We start from the raw sequence: 24,531 nt of genomic DNA on the forward strand, positions 1-24,531 counted from the left end.
AATGACGTCTAGCTCCAGGAAGGACAGTCTTGCCTAAAACACTTTATGAAGCGAACATCTCCCTTATCTTAAAAAAGGGGAAGGAGGAAGTAGACTACAGCTACAGACCCATAGCGCTCCATAATTTTGACAGAAAGGTAATCACTAAAACGCTGGCTACCCATCTAAATAAACATTTGTCATCCATCATTCATCCTGACCAGACAGGGTTCATCCCAAATAGATTATCTTTCTTCAATGTCAGACATCTCCTCAACACCATATACGCAGATCACAGTAAGACTAGCGGAGCAGCAATTCTATCACTCGATGCACAGAAGGCGTTCGATCAGGTTGAGTGGCCTTATATGTTTGAGTCACTGCACAGACTTGGGTTTGTCAATTCATTCATTTCCTGGGTAAAGCTGCTAGTCCAACGTGTTCAGTTATAACCAATGGTGACAATTCGACCAGGTTTCCATTACTTCGTTCGGTCCAGCAGGGTTGCCCTCTTTGCCATCGCACTCGAGCCCCTTGCCTTAAAAATACGCGGTCACCCAGGTCTTGCAGGCCTGAAAGTCGGAGGTATTGAGACGCGTATTAGTTTGTATGCCGACAACGGGGGGGGGGGGGTCTACTTCCCGCGGCCCTGACAACAGCACGACCTCAAGTGTGATATTGCTTTTATACAACAGTTCTATTAAACAAAGCTGATTAAAAAAATTACAAAAAGCTGAGAAAATATGATTTCTCTATTTATTCCTTCGCCAACAAAAATAGTCCCCTCAGCTTTCTGCTTTGCCGAAAATGTAGCCTAATCAGCCTAATTAACTGCAGGCTGTCTACTTTACTACTGTCTACTCTACAGCTGTGAAGCGTTTTGTTGATTACAGCAGCTGTGAAGCGGAGTGATCTACACACAGTGAAGCGCCAGTGGGTTATCGTGAAATATCGCCACTGGTAGGATCCCTCTTGTCCAATCAAATTGCTCGGCCGGAACTACCTGTTGTAGCCTATAATTGGAATTATAAGAACCATAGAATTTCTAAAATTCACTTGCAAAAGCCCAAATCTGAAGGAGGGCTGGCCTTACCAGTGTTTAGACACTACTACTGGGCCGCCAATGTCAGGGCTCTGATGTTCTGGCAGCAAGGAACTCCTGATAATTTAGCTCTTGGGGCCCCCCTGTGGCTGAAGATGGAGGCTAGTTCTATAGAGAGCCGCAGGGATGACATATTTTTATATTCGGAACGCGGAAGTCCCTGACTTCATGGTTCTTCACTGTTTCTGCCTATGGGATTTTTGAATGGGCGCGATGCTTCAAATAAGGTCTCTGGGCAATGCAAGCATAATCAAACGCGAACCAGTGTTCAGCAGGATAATCTTCACACATGAGGACCACTTTCATGAGTTTTGAAGCGTAAATGCGAGCCCTAGAAGTAAAAACTAACTAAACTAATCCAGAACTACACAGTGTCGCATAGGCTTCCACGTCACGTTACACCACTTAACCTGGAGTGTTGTTGATGTGTGCGCTGCTGTGCACTGATTACCCCGGGCTGAACCAGGTGAGGGAAAGAGAATTTCCGTGTTCGTCCTTTGATGTATAATATCCCCGTCGACTCAACAGTGTAGTCTCATTTAGCCGTTTGCTAGCTAGCCGCCCTTTTAATGGCACGTAAAAGCTTCAAAACTCATAAAAGTGGTCCTCATGTGTGAAGATTATCCTGCTGAACACTGGTTCGCGTTTGAATAAGCTTGCGTTAACCACAGACCTCATTTGAAGCATCGTGCCAAAAACCCATTCAAAAATCCCATAGGCGAAAACAGTTAAGAACCGGGAGTGTTAGCATCGATGTTTTCCGTTCTCATTCCTGCAGCTCTCCAGGCACGTGCACACATAGACATGAAAGGGGGCTTGAGCCCCTGCCTTTTTTTCAGTCTGTAAAAAGTGATTTTTTTTTTTTTATAATACATTTTTCATTTTCATTCCAACAACACATGAACAAAACAAACAGCTCAGACACATGAAAAAATAAAATAAAAAGTGCCCTTTCCTGACCATGAATGCATTTCTAATGATGCTTTGTATGGAAATTGCCCTTTCCATGCCATCACTGAAGGCAGCATTCAAAGAGAAATGCCTTTTCCGAGCTCTCTTGGCCTTGAATGCACCATTTGTAATAGGCCTCTGCATGGAGCAGTGTTTTTCTAAACCGCCCCTGAAGGCACCAACCCAAAAACGCACGTGGCCCGTCCCCACCCACTCCAGCAGTGCGCACTCCACTCAGCCAGAGCAACCATGCAGATGGACAGCAGCAGCACAGGCACACACAGTCTGACAGATATATCAGTCAGTCAACGTGAATCAGGTATGTATGTTTGTCAAAGTAAAAGTAAAATGAGATATTCCTCTAAATCTGGTTAAAATCGGAATATTTAAAATGAGTTATACCCCTAAATTGGCCTTCAAATTGCCTCAAGTGCCCTTTTATGAATTTGAGCCCCTGCCCCTCTAATGTTCTCTGCACGTCCCTGCAGCTCTATTGCCAACTCCTCTTTGCCAGCCATGTTATTTTCTAAGCTAGACACCTCGGACCTCACAAAATTCAAGTTTTGTTGTAAAAAAATTCAGTCAGAATTCTAAATCAAATTAGGAGTGTTTTGAGTCTACCAGATTTGTCTGTCCATACACCGATTTGTCTTGATTACTCTTTTTGCCTACACGGTTAGACAGAACCGTCCATGTTTGGAGTGAGAAGGGGCTGGTTTCCATCAAAGACCTATATATAGATGGCCAATTTGCATCCTTTGATCAGCTGAAAAGGAAGTTTGAATTGCCTGGCACACACTGGCTCAGATACTTGCAAATCAGGGATCATGTTCGATCCAAGATCAATACCTTTGAAACACTCCTAGATTAACATGCTTTCTTCGATGTTCTGCTGAGCCCTCCTCATTCCAAGCATCTAATTTCTAGGTTTGTATGTTTGTTTGACAACTGCATCACGGCCTCTACTGAGAGGATTAGAGAAGCATGGCAGGGGGAACTTGGCATTGAGTTATCTGATATTGTATGGGATAGGAGTTTGTCTGTGGTGCAGCTCTGCTCAGTTAATAGTAGGGGTGTCACAATATATCGTCCCACGAAATTTCGCGATAGTAAAACGTCACGATATGTATCGTTGAGATGAAATCTCATATCGCATTTTTTTTTTTTTTTCCCAAAAATAGACAAAGAAACGTCTTTGTTTGTTGAAGTTCAATGTGTGGAAAGTAGTTCAGTTGAACAAGTCTCTGAAGAGACACATGAGAAGTTATACAGGAGAGAAACCATTCAATTGAGTTTCTGGCAAAACTGTTTACTTGACAGGAAAAACTGAAGATGCATAAAAAATAGACTAAGAAAAGTCTTGTTGTTTGAGTTTGAAGAAAAACTGAAGATGCATAATGAGAATTTATACTGCTGAGAAACCTTTTAGTTCAAAGTAAATCTAAGTGACGGTGTAACTCATTCTATTTCAAGATAAGCCTTATCTCCAATCTCATGTTTTTCTAGTTGTTATTGTAATAACAATTTCCCACAACAGCATGTTTTGTATTTGTGCATTTCAAATAAAATACTACTTTTCCAGTCATATATTGTCATTATTCAAGTTAAAAAAAATATTGTTAAAATCGTATCGTATCGTTATCGTGAACCCAGTATCGTGATACGTATCGTATCGTGAACTGAGTGTATCGTGACACCCCTAGTTAATAGTAGACACCAGCGGATCCAATTTAAAGTCACCCATCGTCTTCACTATTCGAAGCAAAAGTTGCACAAGATCTACCCCTCTGTCCAGGCCCGGTTCTACGGGGGTGCAAAAGCATGCATTGCACCCTTATTTTAATTGTCTGCATGCTCAGTTGAAAAAAAAAAAAAAAAAAAAAAAAAATTTTTTAAATAAATGCTACAGCTGCACACTTACTGTTTAAACTTGAATTATAGTTGTTGTTTTTCTTTGTTCTTTGATGTGATTTTATGGCTTTTTGGCACCTATATGTAACCTTTTGAGGTTGAGATAATTGTATTATCATTATATGGTCCAAATATTTCAGTAAAGCACTTGAAACACTTGAAATATTCTTGCTTGGGTGGTATCATTCTACTTGAAATGATGGTCAAATGCATTATTTTTAGTAAAATAACATGTCAAATTTTTCGGCCGGGCACACCCGAGTGGGCCCGGCCTTTGGCCGGGCATCTGCACCCCTTCCTATCTAGGATGCACCCCTAGTCATCTTGTTCTGGAACCGGCCCTGCCTCTGTCTCTCCACTATTAGTGCTTTCAGACAGACACGGTTCTGGTTCTGGCTCCGTTCTGGAGTCTCAGAACCTTGGTGCTTTCTGGCGAACCAGCCCGTGTTCACACCAGTTTAAGCAGAACCAAAGTGGGAGGACATTATTCGGTAGTCCTCCTTCAGTTTATTTTTTTAAGTTTATTATTTGGTCTGGCGTTCGAGTGAACCCAGCCTTGGCCCTCTCTTCTGCAAGTTCGGCATATGACTTGCTCTTTCTTGTACTGCTTTCTAGCTTTTCTTGAGATTCGGTAGATGCTCAAATCGCCACTAAACATTTGGTTTCCTCAGGAGACCACTGCAAATTATTTTTCTCCATGTTGTCACTGCCTTCTTCTCCTTCCTGCTCGTTTTCACAGCCTAGAATGAGACACGCCCACTGATGATGTCACGGTTCCCAAGGAAAACCAACTATTTTTTGGTTCCGCTGAGAACCAATTATTTTTTCGGTCTGAACGCGCCGGCCAGTTCAGATTAGGGTTCTGGAACCGGAACCGGCACGGAGCCCTGCCGGTGTGAAAGCCCTATATGTGATAGATGTCAGGTATCAGACGGCACTCTGTCTCATGCCTTCTGGTTCTGTCCTTCACTGGGAGGATTCTGGGCCAAAATATTTGACTGGTACTCTAAGGCCTATGAAATAACCCTTCAGCCAGAGGCAGAACTCGCCATCTTTGGCTGCTCGGAGTCCTCTCTGAACTTCACTACAGCTGTGCAACAATCTCTGACACTGGGGACAACTGTTGCCAAAAAACTAATTCTTAAGGAATGGAAGTCCCCCTCTTCACCCTCTTTCCAATTGCGGTTGACGGACATGATCTGTTACACGGATGGAGAGACTCAGGTTCCTGAGAACCAACTCACTTAGAAAATTTCAAAATATATGGGACCCGTTTTTAGCCCACCTCGATGAGGTTAGGGGTGACGGGTGACTCGCCAACTGGTTTCCTATAGAGCCCTCGCATGAGATCTCATCAGCACCTTACGTGGCTGGTAGCACCACTGTAATGTTTTTATTTTTTACATTTTTTAATGAGAATGGCGAATATCTGTACATTACAGTATTATTACAAATACGGTTACAGTATTACATCAGACACCATCTCTTTTCTATAACGAACAAAAGACAAACATCAACACCATGTGATGGATAGGGGGACAAAAACAAAACAACAATAACGACGACAACTGAAAAACACACAAAAAAAACGTCAGTGTACGATATATGGATTGATCGATACAACAATACTAGTAATAGCAGTAATAATAACAGAGAAAATAATAATAAAGAAAATATTGTTACATAAAGCCCCCAGCCCTCACCCCACCCACCCCCCAAAAAAACATGGATCCACCACTCTAATGTTGAATGTTTGCTTTGTTTTCTTGTGTCTGAGCCTGTCTGTTTTGTTTTGTTTGTGTTCTTTACAAAAATGAAAAACAAAAAACATCACTCACAGCAATCTATCTACGATGCTTGCTTGTTTATTTTATTTATAAAAAAAAATTTAACAGTTTTTATTCCGTCCTGGTACAGTCAAACCCTAACCCAGTTTAAGGCTCCAGGTAGTAGTCGGTCTGGACTGGGTCTAGACTTGGCTGGTCAGTAGTTGGTCTTCAGCCTGCGGTTCTCCTCCCTCAGCTTCTCCAATTCCTCCGCCAGAGACTCGTTCACAGAGTATTTCTCTATCAGACCATGGATCTCATTCTGAAAAACAAAACGTTGCACATCATCCAATGCTGCTAACCGTTTCATGTTAGCTGGCTGGTCCTGATGCTAAGGCTGTGTGTCCACATAGCATTTGTCAGCATCTTTTCGCTGTGGAGAAAGCGCTGGCTGGAGCTCTTTTTGTGAGGAGAAATAAAAGCGGATAACATCACCTGCTGCTAGCTTACAAGCTGCACTAATCGTTAACCAACCAACTGGTTAACATCATGTTAGCACTTCTAGCAGACAATACAGTGTTGTAGAACAAGTAAGGCTTACCAGATTACCACATACAGTGCACTCCTTATAGTGTTCACCTTGGGACTGGTCAAATTGATCACTATAAGGTAGCGGATGGTCATTATAACAAACATGCAGATTACCATCTAATTGACAGTTGTATATGTATTACATGAATACAGAACATATAAAGTAAAGTAATGTTATTGACTTTAAAAATCCATAGAGTAAGTTAGGCCTCCAGCTGTTTCAAACACAGCGGTCTTGCATAGACAGAGACGCCATTGACTACATTTACATGCACACAATATTCCGGTTTTTGCCCATATTCGGAAAAGGACAATAATCTGACTAAATGAATATTCTCGTTTGCATGCAGCCGTAGCTGGCCCTCCCCGACACGTGAGAGATGGGGAGAGAGAGAGAGATGCAGGTAGGACGAGTTTTTCTGTTGAGAACAGAGCAGCGCTATTCTTACCAGCATCACTTGGTCCATTTCAGGAGCTTGCTGCTGAAAATTTTGGCGTTGCGATATTTGCACATCCAAGTCTTTCATAAAAAGTAGGCTAGTAGCCCACGTTATTACCTCGCAGGCTCGCAAGCATTTTGGACTTCCGTGGGCACCACTCTCTCTTTAAATATCTCACTTTAAATCGATGTTTAAGAAATATGGGCTTTTCTTTTCGCATGCCAGAGATGATGGATTATATGATTATATCGCCTCTTCCAGTGCTTTCTAGCACATATCAACTGACCGCAAACAGGCGTCACAAACTGCAGTAAAAACCCTGATTGAGACGCATATTCCGAATGCGCTGTATACATGATCAAAGAATCCTCCTAAAACCCGAATAATACTGGAATAACCCACGTCTTAATCGGAAAATGATAAATTGGGAAAATGCAACTGGAATATGCTGTTTACATGACCCTTATCATATTCAGAATATTGTCATTTTCCGATTAATAGTGGAATATTGTGTGCATGTAAACGTAGTCAATGACTCCCAAGACAAGGTATTGGATGAGGGCGCTTACAGAATTGGTAAGAGGGTTTCGGGACGGAGGGTCCCGACTACACATCCACTGCTTTGATTAACGAATGTCAAGAAATTATCAAATTCAGTTTGAATACTTTTCAACACTTTTCAGACCTGTGTAGGAACCCTGAACACAAATATCGGCTGTTTGTCATAAGTAACACTTTAAACGCCTACAATAAAATGCTTGAGGTGTTCAGAGTTTCTGGGCAGGATAGGAGGAGATGACCTAATGGTTACTGTTATGGTCATGTTTTGTTTTGTACTTTTCAAAACAGTTACCAAGTTGTTACAGGAACTAAAAGGCAACACAATTAATGATGAAAGAAGTGGACAATTAACAACAGGCGTTAGAAGGAAAAGGTGAGTGAGACAAGTTAAAGCCAGACTACAGAGGTGAACTTGGCTCATGTATGAAAAATCACATTAAATAATCAAATGAATGTTCATTTCATTGAACCGAATGGTAATGTTAGGTGTAATATCAAACAAAACAGAAACATTAATAATATTCCTACGAGTTTTTAAATAAAATTTGCTCATCAATTTAGACAGCAGAAATGTGTCACGATATTAAAATATCTTCAGATCATCACAATATGAGTCCACTGAATTATCACCAGCCCTCCTAATCAGATGTGTTGGTTCATACCAGCTGGATGTAAAACTGTCGGATCATCTCCACCTGCAGGTTGACGATGTCTCGGTGACAGGCGTCCCTAAGCAGGAGACAAGAACATCAGGTTGAAACCAGGAGGTTCACACTCGCCTGCATGTGGAGCTTCTCACATTTATCACTGTGTATTTTAGCCTCACTCCCAAACTGGTGAGATAATGAGTGGTCAGGGATCTACCTGAAGTCCTCCAGGGTTTCGTGGATCATGTTCTGGATGAAGTGGATCTGGAGGGGGTCGAGAGGAGGTCCCACCACCTCCACGATGTTCTGGGAGAGGGAGGAGGACATGGCCGCCGCCAGACCTGCACACACAGTTCAGCCCAGTAACCAGAATGACTAACCCTACTGACCAGACCACAAACCCTGTGACCACAGTAATAATAATAATAATAATACATTTAATTTATAGAGCTACTTAGTTAAGAGTACTACTTAGTTACAGAAAACCAGAATGACTAACCCTACTCAGTTCACCAGACCACAAACCCTGTGACCACAGTACTACTTAGTTACAGAAAACCAGAATGACTAACCCTACTGACCAGACCACAAACACTGTGTGCGACCACAGTAATAATAATAATAATAATAATACATTTAATTTATAGAGCTACTTAGAGTACTACTTAGTTACAGAAAACCAGAACGACTAACCCTACTCACCAGACAACAAACCCTGTGACCACAGTACTACTTAGTTACAGAAAACCAACCCAACCTCTGCATCACTAACTGCTGCGAGGTCAGGTTTCCCCAAACTGTAACCTGACATAAAGATGGAGGACTTGGTGACTCTGGCTGTGTTAAGACGACACCTTTTTCACTTGTTCAGGCACTCCTCTCCTCTGCTAATGCGATGAGGCGTGGGCTCACTTTTTTGCAATGTGTTAGCAATGTGTTTTTACAGCACCCCAAGTTTGAAAAAGGAACAACTGTGGGACTGTTCTCTGAAATGATACAATACAAATGCTTGATTTTTAGTCACAGTAGTGTAGGAGCAAGGGGTGTATTTGGCTTGTACGTCTGTCACTCGGTCACAGGGGGACTCGTGCGAGTGTGTGTATGTGTGGCCGTGTGTGTCTGTCACTGTGTTGTAGTAATTATTAGGCTCATTTGAGATGACCAGCGCCTTGCTTGCCCTGTTGCATGATGGTTAAAAAAGTTGTCCGACTTGCTCCGCCTGCGTGAGCCACGGGACTCTGTGAGAGCGAGGCGCTGCAGTTGGTGGGGAGCGGCAGCGCCTGACTGCACAGCTCAGAGGATGATGAGAAACACATCGAGCTGTGTGCTCATCGGTTCAACACAGGTGCATCACACATACCACGCACGCACACATACACACACCGCGCGCACACATACTGTACATGCACACACACTGTACATGCACACACACACACACCAGGGATTCCGTTAGGCTTTTTTCTAAACTGCCAATGGAGCCGGCATCATTCCAGAATTCTGGCCTTATAGAATATTTACCGGCCCAGTCAAAATGTATTGAAAAAAGGGATGTAATCATTCCCTAAATACATAACATATTATTGTATATTTTTAGCAAACAAAATCTTTATTTTAAATCATTTTTGTTGGCATTTATTTCAAAATTATCTAACTATTCACTGACTGTGGTCTGCGCTTGCGAGTGCAAAGGGAGCGAGCCGCACACCGCTCCTTATTTAATTAATTAATTCGGTTCGGGTTTGCAGGCCTGTTAAGATTAAACAATAAAACACAAAAAACAAAAGCTATTATCCAATCGTCCAACACATGTAGCCTACTTTATTATTATAGTGAATGAACTTCACAAACTTTGTGAACTGAGTTTGTCATATATTCCCATTTAATTAAGCCTAAAGAAAGACACTGGCGGGCCTACATTAAATGTCGCTTTGCATCCAAGAACGTGAAATCAAATAACTTGAAAAATAATCTAAATTAAGAACCAGTTCCCTACCTGCGACAGGTCAGAGATGAGACGTGCAGTCAGTCAAACTTTTAAAAGTAGCCTATATTTTCTGAAGCGGTGACAAGGTTATTAAAAGCAGACTGCAGCTGGTTGACACGCGGGCATCCAACTCGCTTTCAGAACAGACTTATAGCCTACTTCACAACATGAGAATATTTGCTTTACTTTAAACTGAAGGGCAAAGGTAAGAATATTAGCCTGTTACCTGTAGCCTACATCTGAGAACGAAATCCCTTGTTGCGTGTTGTGAGCTTTGTGATGATGCTCCATAAAGTGTTCAGACAAATAAATGAAAGCTGCTCATTAAATACTCACCCTCCCCCCCCCGATTTTTTGTCCCATTTGTATCCCCCGTTAGTGCTTTTTATTTATTTATCCTGGTTGCTGCTCCACCCTCTGCTGATCTGGGGAGAGCCGAAACTGGCTCCATGCTTCCTCCGAGACATGGGCAGTAGCCAGCCGCTTCTTTTCACCTGACAGGGGAAGCTTCACCAGTAGGACATAGCACGTGGGAGGATCACGCTATTCCAACGAGTTCCCCTCCCTCCGAACAGGTGCCCCTAACGACCAGAGGAGGCACCACATCAGCGACCAGGATATTGCATGTTTTGGTGTGGGGTTCCTATATGAAGGAAGCCCCCAGGGGGCACGGGGAGAACATGCAAACTCCACACAGAAAGGCCCTTTTGACGACCCCACCCGGGCGGCGGGCACGCACTCCTTCAGCGCTCACAGCGTCCCAGGTGGGAATCGAACCCAGGACCTTCTAGCTGTGAGGCGACAGCGCTTACCACTGCACCACCGTGCCCCCCTAAATACTCCTCCTTAAATGGCAAATGACCTGAGGTTCTAGTAGGTTATTTATGCTGAAACAATGTTGACATTAGTGGCTAAATTAACAGACATAATAATAAGCTTTACAACCTGTCAGAGGACCTCTCTGTCGCTGCTTTTCTCACAATACACCCGCAGCAGTTTCTTCACCAATAAGCGCTCCGCCTCCGCTGGATGTGCAAAGCTGAAGCCAACTTGCGATTCTTATCAACCCAACTTTTCCTCGCTGTGGCGGCTTCTCATGGATCTTGTTCTGGACCATCGTTACATAAAAAGAACTGGCCGAGGGATGTCTGCATTAACATTTTGGTCTCTTGTGTCAGGCCAAAGCGCTGTCAGCCGCGGGATGCTGCAGGTGCAGGATTTTACCTTTTTCAGCAAACACTCTGACTAGACTAGAGCAGAATAGGACAGGCCAGACTAGGCTGTAGATTAGCTAGATCCCCTGTGTCCTAGTTAGTTCTGGTTAATGTCTAGAGTAGTCAGTTTGTCTGATCTTCTCCCCCCCCTCTCTTTCTCTTTCCCCTGCTCCTTCCCCACTTCCCCCTTCCTGTTCTCTCCTCTCCCACATTTCCCATTCCCTCCCCACCTCCTCTCTTTCCATGCTCTTTCCTCCCCCACATCCCACCGCTCTCCCCCTCCCTTCTCCTGCTCTCTCCTCTTTCTCCCCTCCCCTGCTCCTTCCCTTCCTCCTCTCCTCCCCAATTTTCCCCATTCCCTGCCACTTCCTGCTCTCTCCTCTCTCACATTCCCCCTGCTCTCCCTCCCCTGCACCCTCCCACCTCTCCTTCTCCGTTCGCTCCTCCCCCACATTTCCCATTCTCTCCCCACCTCCTCCCTCTCCCTGCTCTCTCCTCCCCCACATCCCCCCGCTCTCCCTCCCTCCTCCCCTCTCCTGCTCTCTCCTCTTTCCCCCTTCCCCCACCCGTGCCCACCGCAATAACAATATACAATAACTCCTGGACATGCCGAGAGAGGAGGGCCCTCCTCTCCCCTCCCACCCTCCTATAATGACCCTCCTGAATGTTGAATCCATACTGCACATGCACAGTGCACACTCATGCCCACGTTGCACATTGCACACTCACAATGTATAGTCATAGCTATATTACCATGTAATATAATACGCCATACAGGGTACGGCATAGTCATTGCAATTATAATATAAATAATCAAACAGTGTACAGCTTTAGTCATAGAAATAATAGTATTATTTAATATACTTAGTTTCCGGGAAACGAAAGATGTAACGGCGGTGCAAGTAAAGTTGTATATATTGTATATTGCATATTTTACGTATTGTATTGTTTCTTGCTTCTTTCTAGCAATATGTTGATACTGCTGTTTTTGCTCTGCACCTTACCTACGGGAATTTGTGTAACTTTTTATTGTTTAATTAGTAGGGCTGTCAAACGATTAATTTTCTTAGTCGCGATTAAACGTGCGATTAACTATAGTTAATCGCGATTAATCGCATCTTTGTATCGCATGTTTAAAATGCCATTATTTTGCATTGCAAAGCATTTTTAATTAGATATTAATAATTCTTACCCTGTCGTGATTGGGAATCAAATGAATGCAAATAAATGTACTTTGTGATCTTGAATTTTAGATTTATTTTCAATTCAATAGAAGTGCAATGTAGACAGGAGGTCACAAAATGTCTACAAAATGCATCTTGAATAGAAAATAAATGCACAATAATTGTAAACACTCCAGAACGCTCCAGAAACGATACTTCCGGCGGCGGTGCTGTGGAGCAGTCGAAACCCAAAATGACACAGCCGAAGAAGGCTGTATCTGAGCTAAAAACTTTGGCAATTCCATGTGAATAATGGCTCGGTATTGGAAACTGTGTATTGATAACGTGTATATCGCGTGAAGCCATTGGAGCCGACCTCCCAGTGGTTAGAGGACCCGCGCATCCGAGACTCTGAAGGAAGAATGAGTGATGAATGAGTCTTGCGCTAGCTAGCTGGCTGCTAGCTGGCCGCTAGCTGCTCTGGTATGCTTAGCTTTTAGGTGATAGCTCAAACTCGATGTACTTCGGTGATATTTTAATTCCGTTTTACACAAGGTGCAAACTACTGCTCTTGACTTGTCCACTGTGCCATTTGGGTGTAATTTAAAGTAAAACGAGCCATTTAGAAGCGCATTGCTGTCTTTAAGTCTTCCATGCCTCCACAGGCAGGAGACAGGAAACGGCTGCGAACGGCTTGACTACAAGTACGGGTGCGACGAAGGGACAAAATAGCGGCATGCGATTAAAAAAAAAAAACACGTTATGGGCGGCCCGCATTAACGCACGATTAACGCGTTAACGCTGACAGCCCTATTAACACTTTGAGTGCCACGGCCCTTGGGCAAAAGGTGCTGTACTGTGCCACATAGGCTGCAATGCATTTTAATATAGCCATATCATTTTTTGTGTTCCTCTTATATGGACAACCAATGAAACTTTGAACCCTTCTGTTTCATAAAAAAAAAAAAACTGTGTTTATAAACCGTTCCATTTTGGAAATACACCCCTCTGAAAAAGAGTGTTTTCGACCGAAAAGAGCATGCTGAAATTAGTTTCTGAGATAATCACATCTTTATGTTAGAAAGGCGACAGAATGAATTCTGCTTTGAGTTGAACAAAATGCGAGCCTGCTGCTGCCTGTGTGTGTGTGTACTGTCAATGGTTGTATGCTGTTAGTGCCCTGCGTGCCCCACCCCCCTCCTCCTCCTCCTCCGTGGTGGGAGGAGTCGAGTGTCTCTGCTCTGCTGCGGTTTGCTCTGCACTGAAAAGTCCGCTGCCTGCACCCCCCGCTTTTTTACAGCGTGTCCTCGGCTCCCAGCTGAGAATAATTTAACTTTTCATAAAGACGCTGGTGTCGCCGTATCGGCAACTAAATCATATGGATGGACTATCGCAGCGGACACGGATGGGGCTCAATTGTGGCAGCAGATGACTGCTGTTCACAGGCACAGCTAACGACGTTATGCTTCAAGCATATCAATGGCGATTTCCGTTTCCTCATGACTTCTTCTCTCTTTTCTCCTGGCCGTTGTCTAATCGGGAGGGCACTGTCGCCACCTAAGGGTTCTGTAAAATAGGTTAGACACATTCAATAGCTCCCATATTGTAAGAGGCGATGTAAGAGGCTTAGATCGACATTCCCCCGTCAAAATATGAATTTGGAGTTATTGACGCCATTTGGCGTCGCTGGCAGCCTACGGTAAATTTCTCTTGACGCCATATGGCGTCGCTGGCACTCAATGTGTTAATTAGTTGTTGCTGTCATTGATGCTACTGCTGCTGTAATGCCAGAATTTCCCTACGGGGATGAATAAAGTACTCTGTCTATCTATCTATCTATCTATCTATCTATCTATCTATCTATCTATCTATCTATCTATCTATCTATCTATCTATTCTAAAGCATAGTACCCATTCTACTCCAAAGCATGGCACCCATTCTATCCCCTCCCACTATTCCGCCACTATTTTAAAGCATGGCACCCATTCTACCCTAAAGCGAGGCACCCATAAGCTCTATACTGTATGTGAACATGTGTTTATTTGGCAAAGGGATCCACTACTAAGGCTTGCAGCAAATTAAGTTAAGCATAGTTTGGTTGCAAAGAAATCGACATATGTCCGTTTGTAAAATGTGTGTCTATATTTCTCTATCATATGATTGTTCGATGTGTTATTATTACTACTGTAATTTGTTACTGTTGTATCAGCTAGGCCTCCTTTCCCTGTTCTCTCCATATAGTCTCTCATACTCCCCCTGCTCTCCCTCCCCACCTCCCCACCTCCTCCCGTTCCCGAACCCCCCCCTCCACTTTTCTAAAGCATGGCATCCATTCCATTTTAAAGCATGGCACCCATTATCTTTCTTTCCCCCTTCCCCTGCTACTTTCCCCACCTCTCCTTCTCTGTTCTCTCCTCCCCCACATTTCCCATTCTCTCCCCACCTCCTCCCTCTCCCTGCTCTCTTCTCCCCCACATCCCCCCGCTCTCCCTCTCCTCTCCTGCTCTCTCCTCTTTCCCCTGCTCCTTCCCCACCTCCTATACTCTCCAACATTTCCCATTCCCTCCCCACCCCATCACTCTCTCACATTCCCCCTGCTCTCCTCCCTTCTCTCTCCTCTGCTCTATCCTATATTTCTATATTTTCTATATTTCTTTATAAATTGTTCAATGTGTTATCTTTATTCTGTAATTTGCTACTGTTGTGTTAGCTAGAATTAGCTAGACATATTTTCTGTGAAGCCCTCTGGGACATGCTTGTGAATTAGGGCTATACAAATAAACTTGACTTGACTCCCATAACAGCCGGGCAAGATTATATAATATATTTAAGTCTATATTTAAGTTGTAGCTTATGGCAACATCATTATAGGTCACACAATATTAGGCTATTTTGTATAAGTAATTTATTTATTTTCACATGTCCAACCAGCTACTTGAGCCGGCGACCTTTTAATTTGCCGGCCCACGGCAACAAAAGCCGGCAATTACCAGCTAACAGAACCCCTGACACACACACACACACACACACACACACACACACACACACACACACACACACACACACACACACACACACACACACACACACACAGAGTGAAATGTAGAAACTTCAATTTTATATCTATTCCAAGCTGTCACTCAATATTTTACATAAATACCACCTGTAATGCCTCATTAAAATAAAAATAAGTAATCTGAAGGTCTGGGTAGTTTGAGCAGTGAGTGTGGGGGGCGCTAATGCTGCTTGCGTGTGTGAACAGTTCACACTTACCAAGCGAGCGCTGATTTGCAAGCACCGATACAATAGGCTCTTTCACACACAGATCGCGCAAAAATTGCCATTTAGGAGTCCCGTAAAGCCAGCCGCCTCGCCACAGAAATTGCTTTCACACAGAGCCAAGCAGCACGGCCACATTACCGTGCTGCTGTGTACTTTCAGGTGAAATCCCCTGCTCCCGGATTGAAAGGCGAGCGGAGGGATTTCCTGCTCCTCCTAGCCCAAATGTATATTTTCATAGGTTAGTGTAGCCTAGGCTACTGTATGATGAACGAATTCATTCAACAAGACTTCCCTCCTAGTCCGCTGAGCAGGGAGGATAGTGCACTCGCATGGTGGGCGGGCAGATCGATATGGTGTCCTACTAAAATTGGAACGATACACGACCGCCCGCATATCAAACAGCTGCAGTCTGCATAACGTTCGTCGGGGGAATAGTATAGGCTATAAATGCACGTTAGTAGTTTTTGTAAGGGAATGCACAGAGCTGATTTCGAGAGGGAATAACCTCAGACCAACTCGCCACAGACAGCTATAGCCCTCTGAAGCTTATTATTATATCCGTTAATTGTAGCCTACCTACTAATGTCAACATCGTTTGAGCATAAAGCCTAACCGCACGGAGCATTCCTCCTGGCGTCCCTGCAGTCATGATTGTATAGACTACTTTTTTTACTTTCACTCGTGCACTTTCTTGATACATGAGGTGATTTCCCCTGTAATTTTTTTTATGAATGAGCAGACCATTCGCACCTTTTCCGGCTCGCTGCAACAACCTTTCAAGTGGAGGCGGGTTGCCAGGTAACCCGGCGCTGTTACTACCTCCCGTCGCGGGACAAAAGGCGTAAAACAATTGTCCACCAAAGCACGTTCACGACTTTCACATCGGAGGCGCTAATCCTATTTTCCGTGCATTTTTCGGCTTTCAAGGCCGGTGTGAAAGAGCCAATGACTTGCCTCTGATCGGGGGGTTTGTCGCAGAGCTTCAAAAACAGCTTGCCGAGGGCATCAGTGGAAACTAGGGGTGCACCGATCGATCGGCAAGCAATCTGTATCGGCCGATTTTGACCTCAAATATGCGATCGGCTGATTGCCGATATTTCGGCTGATTGCCGATATTTTTTTATATTCAATTTTATATTCAATTTTTTTTATATATATAAAAAAAAAAGCCCTATCACTAATCAGGCTTTCCAACGATATAAAATACAATGCCAATTGGTATTATTAAAGGGGAGAAATAATCGACAGAAATAACGTTTCCAAACTTTTTTTGAGGAGTTTATATATCGGTGATCGGTGATCGGTGGATGATCGGTTGGGCAGATATTTTCCATAGGCGATTGGCAATCGGTGGCAAAAAACGTGATCGGTAAACGTGATCGGTGCACCCCTAGTGGAAACCGCACCAGGCTTTTACATTCACAATCACAACCTGAATGTAAAAGCCTGGTGTTTCATGATTTGAATGATGAGCTAGCATATCGAAACAGTGTAACTGAACACTGTCTGCAAGCTAGGCTAATGTTAGCTAAATTAAGCTAGCTTGTTCATGTGAATCTAATCCTTGCCATAAAAAAGCACTTCAGTACACATACACAGCAGGCTTTTTTAAACATGTTCAAAAGGCGTCGCCTGAACGCACCCCAAGAGTAGTTAGAGTGAGAGGAGCAGCATTAGTGCCTTGCTGTACCTGCTGTGCTGGTAGTCGGCGCTCCGTGAACAGGTGAGCCAACCTGAGCTTGAATGCCATTGGTTCTTCTGAGGCTGGGCTCTGGGGTGAAGAAGGGAAAGTTTGGCTGGCTGTGATTGGTCTGTTGGGACGTGGGGGGCGTGGTCTGACCCTCCCTATCTAGGCTGGAAGCGCTGGCCTTGTCGAACTGTAAATCAAAACAAAAACAAGAAATTATTTGATGAATGACAGGCAGCTGTGAAGTCACATTCCTTTACATTGTGTTGTGTTGTGTTCTGCTATGTGGGTGGTATGTGATACAGAGGTATTTGAACTTTTAAACAGAGCCTGAGGTCAGGACCTTTCTGGAGTCACATTGTTCGCTTGCTGCAGAGGGAACTGGCTCCTCCTCTTGGATGGGTGGGGGGGTCTGGAAGATGGACAGGGGGCTGTAGCACCGGGAGGTTCCCAGGGGCGTTCCCAGGGGTGTCTTACGGTGAGGGGGGGCACCTGAATAAGAGTCTGAAACAGAGTCCCCTCTCCATCACAACAGTGACATGGTGACAAAGCTGGGAATCTAACTAGCAACCAGGCCTTCAATAATCAACAGAAACCACTGGATTAAAACCATTGACTAAAGGCGTCCCCACTTCCTACCGCTATGCAAAAGTGAAGGCAAAATATCTCGTTTCCGTGAGCGGCCATCTTGCTTGTGTGACATCATTTGGAGGCTGCACATTAGAGTTGGCCGGCGGGATGATGGCCCGCGGGACACACATACCCCCTCAGACGTCCCGCTGTCTGTCGGAGGCTTGAGAGCGGCTGTCACAGTTGTCAATCATGATGTCATAACCCCTTTATATCGCTAAATAGCTACGGTAAGTAAAAAATAATCTTACAGTATCAAACAAGCATTTGAACATACATCATCATGATAATAACTACCTAAAATGATAGACCCCATCTTTGGGAAAAATGTATTTGACGTGTCCTTTTTCTTTTTTTTAAAGTTTGGAACATGGAAGGGGTGGGATTTATGACCTATACTACAGCCAGCCACCAGGGGGGCGATCGAGATGTTTTGTCTTCACTTTTGAGGAGCTGTCATGACGTCCATCTTTTATACAGATTAAAACATGTTTAGGCTAGGCCTGCAGCTAAACCAACAAGGCTTTGGTCAACCAGTAGAACCAGTAGAGTGAAGGGAGTCTGACCGTCTCGGAGCGGGGAGAAGATGTCCAGACTGGCCCGACCGATGACCTGCTGAGTCTGCTGAGTCTGACCCTCCTCATTTCTGGACAACATCTCCACACTGGTCACTATGGAGACAAGACATCAACATCAGAGCTGGTACAGCAGCAATAATCCAACTCAACTATCATCAAACTGTAACCTCAGATCAGAGGTGTGACCTTCTCTGGCAGGAGAGAAGAAGTCCAGGCTGTTTCTTCCAACGCTGCTGAACTTGTCCACAACAGGAGGCTGTCCTTCCCCCTGCTGGCCTTCAGCCTCCCTGCTCAGCACCTCCACTGCAGCACCCCCTGCTGGGCACACGACACCGTGGTCAGTGGACAAACTCGCCTGCTGAACCACAGTACCACCTGACTGACTAGCCAGCTGTATGGTCTGCCTGCTGTTACTACTGGTTTCTTGTACTGTTGGTCATTCAGGAATTGAAGATTATTTTACTGTGGTCTTCATCAGCAATCGCTCTGGACAAAGATACAAATATGACTAAGATGTAATAGGATGTAATATAATGTAAGGTCAATGTAATGTAATCAATCAACTTGTATTGGCGGACAGTCTATAAATCAATCAACATAGTCCATAGAAAATAGACAAACACATAACAAAAGAAAACACTCAAAAGCACAGTAAAAACTATAAAATGCACTTATACCAGAATTCTCACAGCACAAAAATCAGGATTAGTCAGCATTATGATAATTGCATTCTGAGAAACATTCAGTCGACAAATAAACTTGTACATCAAAAAGAGCGCCTTAAAAGTGTCGACTCCTGCATTACAAAACATGTCACTAGCACTACTCTACCTGGGTTTTTTCAACAATATCCATATGCAGTCATTATAAGCAACGTGAAGTTTGGGAAGGCTAGCTTTTTTCAACTTCGGCCACAAGGGGGCAGTATAAATAGGGGTGCAGCATGCCCTAAAGCAGCGGTTTCGAAAGTGTGAGGTGCGCCTCCCCTGGGGGGAGCCAGTCTGGCTGCCTGTTGAGGTGAGCTCAGGCTGTCAGGAGAAACCAGGGAGAAAGAAATCTACTATTTTAAACTAGGCATAGATTCCTAGCCTCGGCCGCTGTGCGGGCTCGCTAGCTTGGCTGCTGTGCGGGCTCGCTAGCTTGGCTGCTGTGCGGGCTCGCTAGCTTGGCTGCTGTGCGGGCTCGCTAGCTTGGCAGCTGTGCGGGCTCGCTAGCTTGGCAGCTGTGCGGGCTCGCTAGCTTGGCCGCTGCCCTCCCTGCAGCTCGTTGAGCCGGCCCTGCAGCTCGCATACGCAGCTCGGCCGCTTCTCCTCCACCGCCCTCTCCCCTCTGACAAACTGTGTGCGTGCGGTTCGAGCCACTCTCTCCATAGCGTGCCAAAGTCTCACCAATGAGGAAATTCTCTCTTCATTTCAAGAGGTTTCTCAAAGTGTGCGTGTGTGCGCACACGTGAATGTGCGCATGTTTGTTGACCAACTTATCTGTAAGTTGTCTTCAATGCGTTATTAGCGCACCAACCTCACTGTGCAGGTGCTCCATTTTAGAGAGCAAGTGTGAGACATCCACGCTGTTAAACGTCACAGGCAGGAGGCAGCAGCTCATTCAGGTAGTGACGAATTTGCACATCTGGTGCAGATGTGCACATCTTTGCACATCTGGACACTTTTATATCTATTCCATCTTATTCTATTTTAATACCTTATTATTCTATTTCAATACCTTATTTTAATACCTTATTATTCTATTGCCATACACTGTTTACATTGTTTGCCCTAGTTAACTATGTTACACTATTGTTGTTGTGATTGTGTTAGCTGTGATTTTGCACCTATTTTACCTCCTGCACCTTGTCTGTAACGGAGCCCACAGCATAAGAATTTCACACGTGTGTACCGTAAATTCCGGACTATAAGCCGCGGCTTTTCCCCCGTTTTTTGGCCCCTGCGGCTTATATAACGGTGCGGCTTATCTATGGATTTTTTCAGCAAAAAAAAAAAAAAAAAACGGAATTCTCTCTTCTTTAGCACTCTAACTATAAATCCACTTCTGTTTTAATTTCCTCTCTTGCCCTCTTTTCACCACACCGCGGACACTGTGTGCACTGTAAAAAAAAAACACAGGTGGTGTTGTGTTATGTTGTTTTGTTGAAATGTTAATAAATGGGAGCTTCCTCAAACAGCCATCTCTTTCCCGACAATCCCCTCTGTGCACGAACCCTTACATATGGTAATTAAACATTAAAACACAATTAAAAAAAAAAAAAAAACATTAAAACACCCGCGGCTTATAGTCCGGTGCGGCTTATTATGTAACAAACAGGCAATTTTGCTGCTGCGGCTTATACTCCGGTGCGCCTTATAGTCCGGAATTTACGGTACTTGTACCACGGAGTGACAATAAAAATCTTGAATCGGGGGATGTTTTCACCACACTCGTTTAGCACTTTAAGGGGACATTCACACCCAAAGCGCTTTTGGAGCTGCCAGCATCTTTCTGCAATTCATTCTCTATGTAAGGACGCGCTAAACATGCTCCTCTTTTAATGAACGCACCTGGCGTTTAGCGCTGGTAGCGTCTTTTGTTTTTGGAGGAGCGCTATGGGCGTTTTTAAGCTGAAAAGAGTTGAACATTAGAGGAAAAGCACGCTGCTCGTCTTTTCCACTTGTCTTACCTTTTCTCCTCCCGCTGCTGCCAGAATTGGCAATAATCTGGCTTTCATGTTTACAGTGAACAACATCAAACAGACAAAACTAGCTGGCTACCGTCCTTGTGGTCGTTGTGTTCTGATCTGCACGATCTGCACGCGACTGCAGGGGAAAACAAAACGGAGCACAAAAAAAACGCTCCGTGCGCTGTGTTTTGTGCACAATGTTACAAGACAAAGATATTTGTTGTTTCTTTTGTTACTGATTTCAGGAAATGTACAACCAAATCCTGGCCCCAGCACTGCAATCTGTAATACTCCCGCTGATTTTAAATGCAGGGCTGGGCTGGGTATTATTCATCTGAATATTCGCAGTGTACTCCCCAAGATTGATATGCTGCGTATCTGGGCCAACTCAACTAATGCCGATGTCATTGTCTTATGTGAAACCTGGCTTAGTAAATCAATTTCGGATAAAGCGATTTCTATTGATGGTTATAATGTTTATAGAACGGACCTCCCAAAAAGGGGGGGAGGCGTTGCCATTATTGTTAAAACCAAATTCCCTGTAAGTGTCCTGCTATCTAAATCCATTAGTAAGCAGTTTGAGTTCCTGTCTAAAGGGTTCTGTATCACTGTTGTCGGGTGCTATAGACCTCCTTCAGCTGTTGCTGAAGCACTCCCCTCATTGACACAGTTGCTGGCACAACTACAGTATAGTGAAATTATACTGACCGACTTAAACTGGGACTGGCTGACATCAACCTCTGATGCTTTTAAGGATTTATGTGTTTAACATTGCTTCACACAAAGTAGGAAAGAAATCACGACTTTGGCAACACGCATGCGTGCTGGTGCCTGCATTAATGTGTCGTCTTTTAACGGTTTGTGACCTATTAGGTTGCATTATCACCTCTAAACAGTTTATTTTTGATATGCCTTAATATCCGGTTACTAGGGCTGTGGCGATTCACTTATCTCCCGATTCGATACTATCACGATTCTTGGGTGCCGATTCGATTTATATTGCGATTCTTAAGTATTGCGATTCTACGATTATTGCGATTCGATATTACGATTTATTGAGATTTTTGTTTATTTTTTCTTTTCTTTTCTTTTTTACACTAGATTAGAACATGGGAAAAGTTGAATCATACACTAGAGACTGTATATTATATATCATGAGTAGGGCTGGGCGATATAGTTAAAAACAGGGGCGGACTGGGATCAGAATTCAGGCCGGGCATTAGATACCAAGCAGGCCAGGCCGATATGGGCCGACGCGCATGAAATTTGGGCCGTTTGAAGCCCAATTTGGGCTCTCATTTTACAATGAGATGCACCCACTTTAACCCTGAAGTGTAATTATCACTTCAGACTAACTAATAAAGTAATAAAACCACTAGTAAACCAGTAGGCGGCGCCTGGCCTGCTGTTCAGTGAGTGGCCTGACTGCAAGCACCCAGCGATTATCGATTCTGGAATAAAAGATCGATTCAAAAAATCGTGACATTAAAAATCGCAATACTTAGGTGAATCGATTTTTTCCCCCACCCCTACCGGTTACCCATGTAGACGGTGACACCCCTAACACACACACGGCATCCTGCCCACAGAATCTCACACAGAGAGTAGAGCCTTGAATCACATTGAGAACATAGAGATTGCAACTATTCATTTTATATACTCGGCGACATTCAATTTCATTCAAATTTGACTGGGTGGTTAATAACAAATTCTCCTGGGCTGTGACAAACTCAAAACACATATTTATGTTTGGATCCAGGGACTTTAAAGAGCATGGAGGAGACTAGACGGATTCACGTTGACGTTTATGGGCGGGATATTATGAGGATATGAACCGCTACGTTGCAGAAAATACTTACTTATTTGCAGTGTGAAATAAGTATGCACCGTTCGCCCGTTTTGGCCAGTTCCAGGACTCTCCTCGGACCTGAATATCTTTTTTGGCGATCAGAATGAAACCAAAGTTCTCTGGGTGAGTAAAACATCATATTTTAAGCTGGAAATAAGGTCCGGGGTCTAAAAAACAGGAATTTGCCTTTAAGAAACGCATCCTCAACGATAGATTGGCCATCAACAGGCTCATAAACCATAGGTTTTAATTGAGATCGGCGACCAAACCCAGGAGCTGCCGAGCCTCGACACACACCATCCACCATCTTGATATATTATTGTTGAAAGTAATGTAATGTAATGTAATGTAATGTAATAATGTCTGCTTTCCACAGGGACAGACTGACCTGTACCCGATGTCTGTCTTTGGAGGGCGGGGCCTGTCTGGCCACTGGACAGCTTGGTGGAGGCTCCCTTACTGCTGGGAACCTTGGAGGAACTCAGTTTACCAGACTGGGGAGAGAGAGAGAGTGTGTTTGTGTGGACAGAGAGAGAGAGAGAGAGTGTGTGTGTTTGTGTGTGAAAGAGAGAGAGAGAGCAAAAGGTAGGGGTAGTCTAACCTAAATTACGGTAAGTGTGTGACCTATTATGTCTACAGTAGATGGCATTGTCATTTAATTGGATTGTGTTCAATTATGAATTTAGAAGTGAACAATTGTAGAAAAACCTGTAAGTTTGGGAACCAATGCTCTAAATCTCAAACCGAGGCTCTAGAGCATGGGTAGTTGTGGCTCTTTTAAGTCCTACTTAAAGGAGGACTTACCTCCAAAACACTTTTTTTCAGCTTTTAACCAATATATATGACTTTGGGGGTGATGTGTGAAGAATTCTGGTCAAAATTTCCACATTTGACACCAAACTGTTGCCATTTTACCATTTGTATCATTTTTCAGCAGCATACCTGGCATAAGCGCCCTCTTAGGGTCGAACACTGCTTTTTTTGTTTTTCTCAAATGAATGGGATATTTGACACGTCGTGACGTCACGGTGACCCAAAGACTATGGGATTTCAAGATAATTACTCCCCTACCCCCCCTGTACCCTTTCGGCTCCTCAGAACTCCAAGCCTATTCCTATTGAAGTTTGCTCTTAAAATACTGAACCAAACGTCGTCAAAGTTGGCACATGTCTTAATTATAGTTAGTTTCCCGCTGAATGTGTCACTACTTTATTAATATATTACCTGGATAAGCTCGAATGATGATGTTTATATTATCAGTCCGAGTTGTAAGCACTGTCTCCAGCCCAGGCAGGCGGGAGAGAGTCGTACTGTAAAACCTCATGCGCGCGCAGCAGCAGCTGGGCTCTCTGTGCACAGTCTGACATTTCCGCGGCTATCAGTCCGACTTGGAAGCACTTTCTCTCGGCCAGTCAAACGGGAGAGTCTGCTCGCTCATGCACCCGCAGCAGCAGCAGCACACAGCAGCAGTGAGAGGCGGGGGCTTTCAACAGTCTGACATTTCAGCAAACAAATCTCGTCGCA

At 44.0% G+C, this 24,531-nt stretch overlaps 1 protein-coding gene across 2 annotated transcripts in view; it reads right to left on the minus strand.

The window, feature by feature from the left end:
• Positions 1-5,792: 5,792 nt before the first annotated feature.
• Positions 5,793-24,531, minus strand: part of nedd1 (NEDD1 gamma-tubulin ring complex targeting factor) — a 36,012-nt gene continuing 17,273 nt past the window's right edge. Inside the window, exons 8-15 of one of the 2 annotated variants that reach the window (XM_083648599.1) lie at positions 23,396-23,501; positions 18,674-18,802; positions 18,476-18,580; positions 17,623-17,783; positions 17,283-17,469; positions 8,166-8,289; positions 7,964-8,030; positions 5,793-6,031 (exon numbers count right to left, since the gene is read on the minus strand). In XM_083648599.1, the coding sequence (XP_083504725.1) occupies positions 5,927-6,031; positions 7,964-8,030; positions 8,166-8,289; positions 17,283-17,469; positions 17,623-17,783; positions 18,476-18,580; positions 18,674-18,802; positions 23,396-23,501 (984 nt within the window). In that variant the 3' untranslated portion in view covers positions 5,793-5,926. Of the gene's footprint in view, positions 6,032-7,963; positions 8,031-8,165; positions 8,290-17,282; positions 17,470-17,622; positions 17,784-18,475; positions 18,581-18,673; positions 18,806-23,395; positions 23,502-24,531 lie in introns of both variants that reach the window. The other variant, XM_083648598.1, reaches the window with a different exon arrangement.

The sequence above is a fragment of the Poromitra crassiceps genome, assembly GCF_964638095.1.
Source record: "Poromitra crassiceps genome assembly, chromosome: 1".
In the NCBI taxonomy this organism is placed as follows: domain Eukaryota; kingdom Metazoa; phylum Chordata; class Actinopteri; order Beryciformes; family Melamphaidae; genus Poromitra; species Poromitra crassiceps.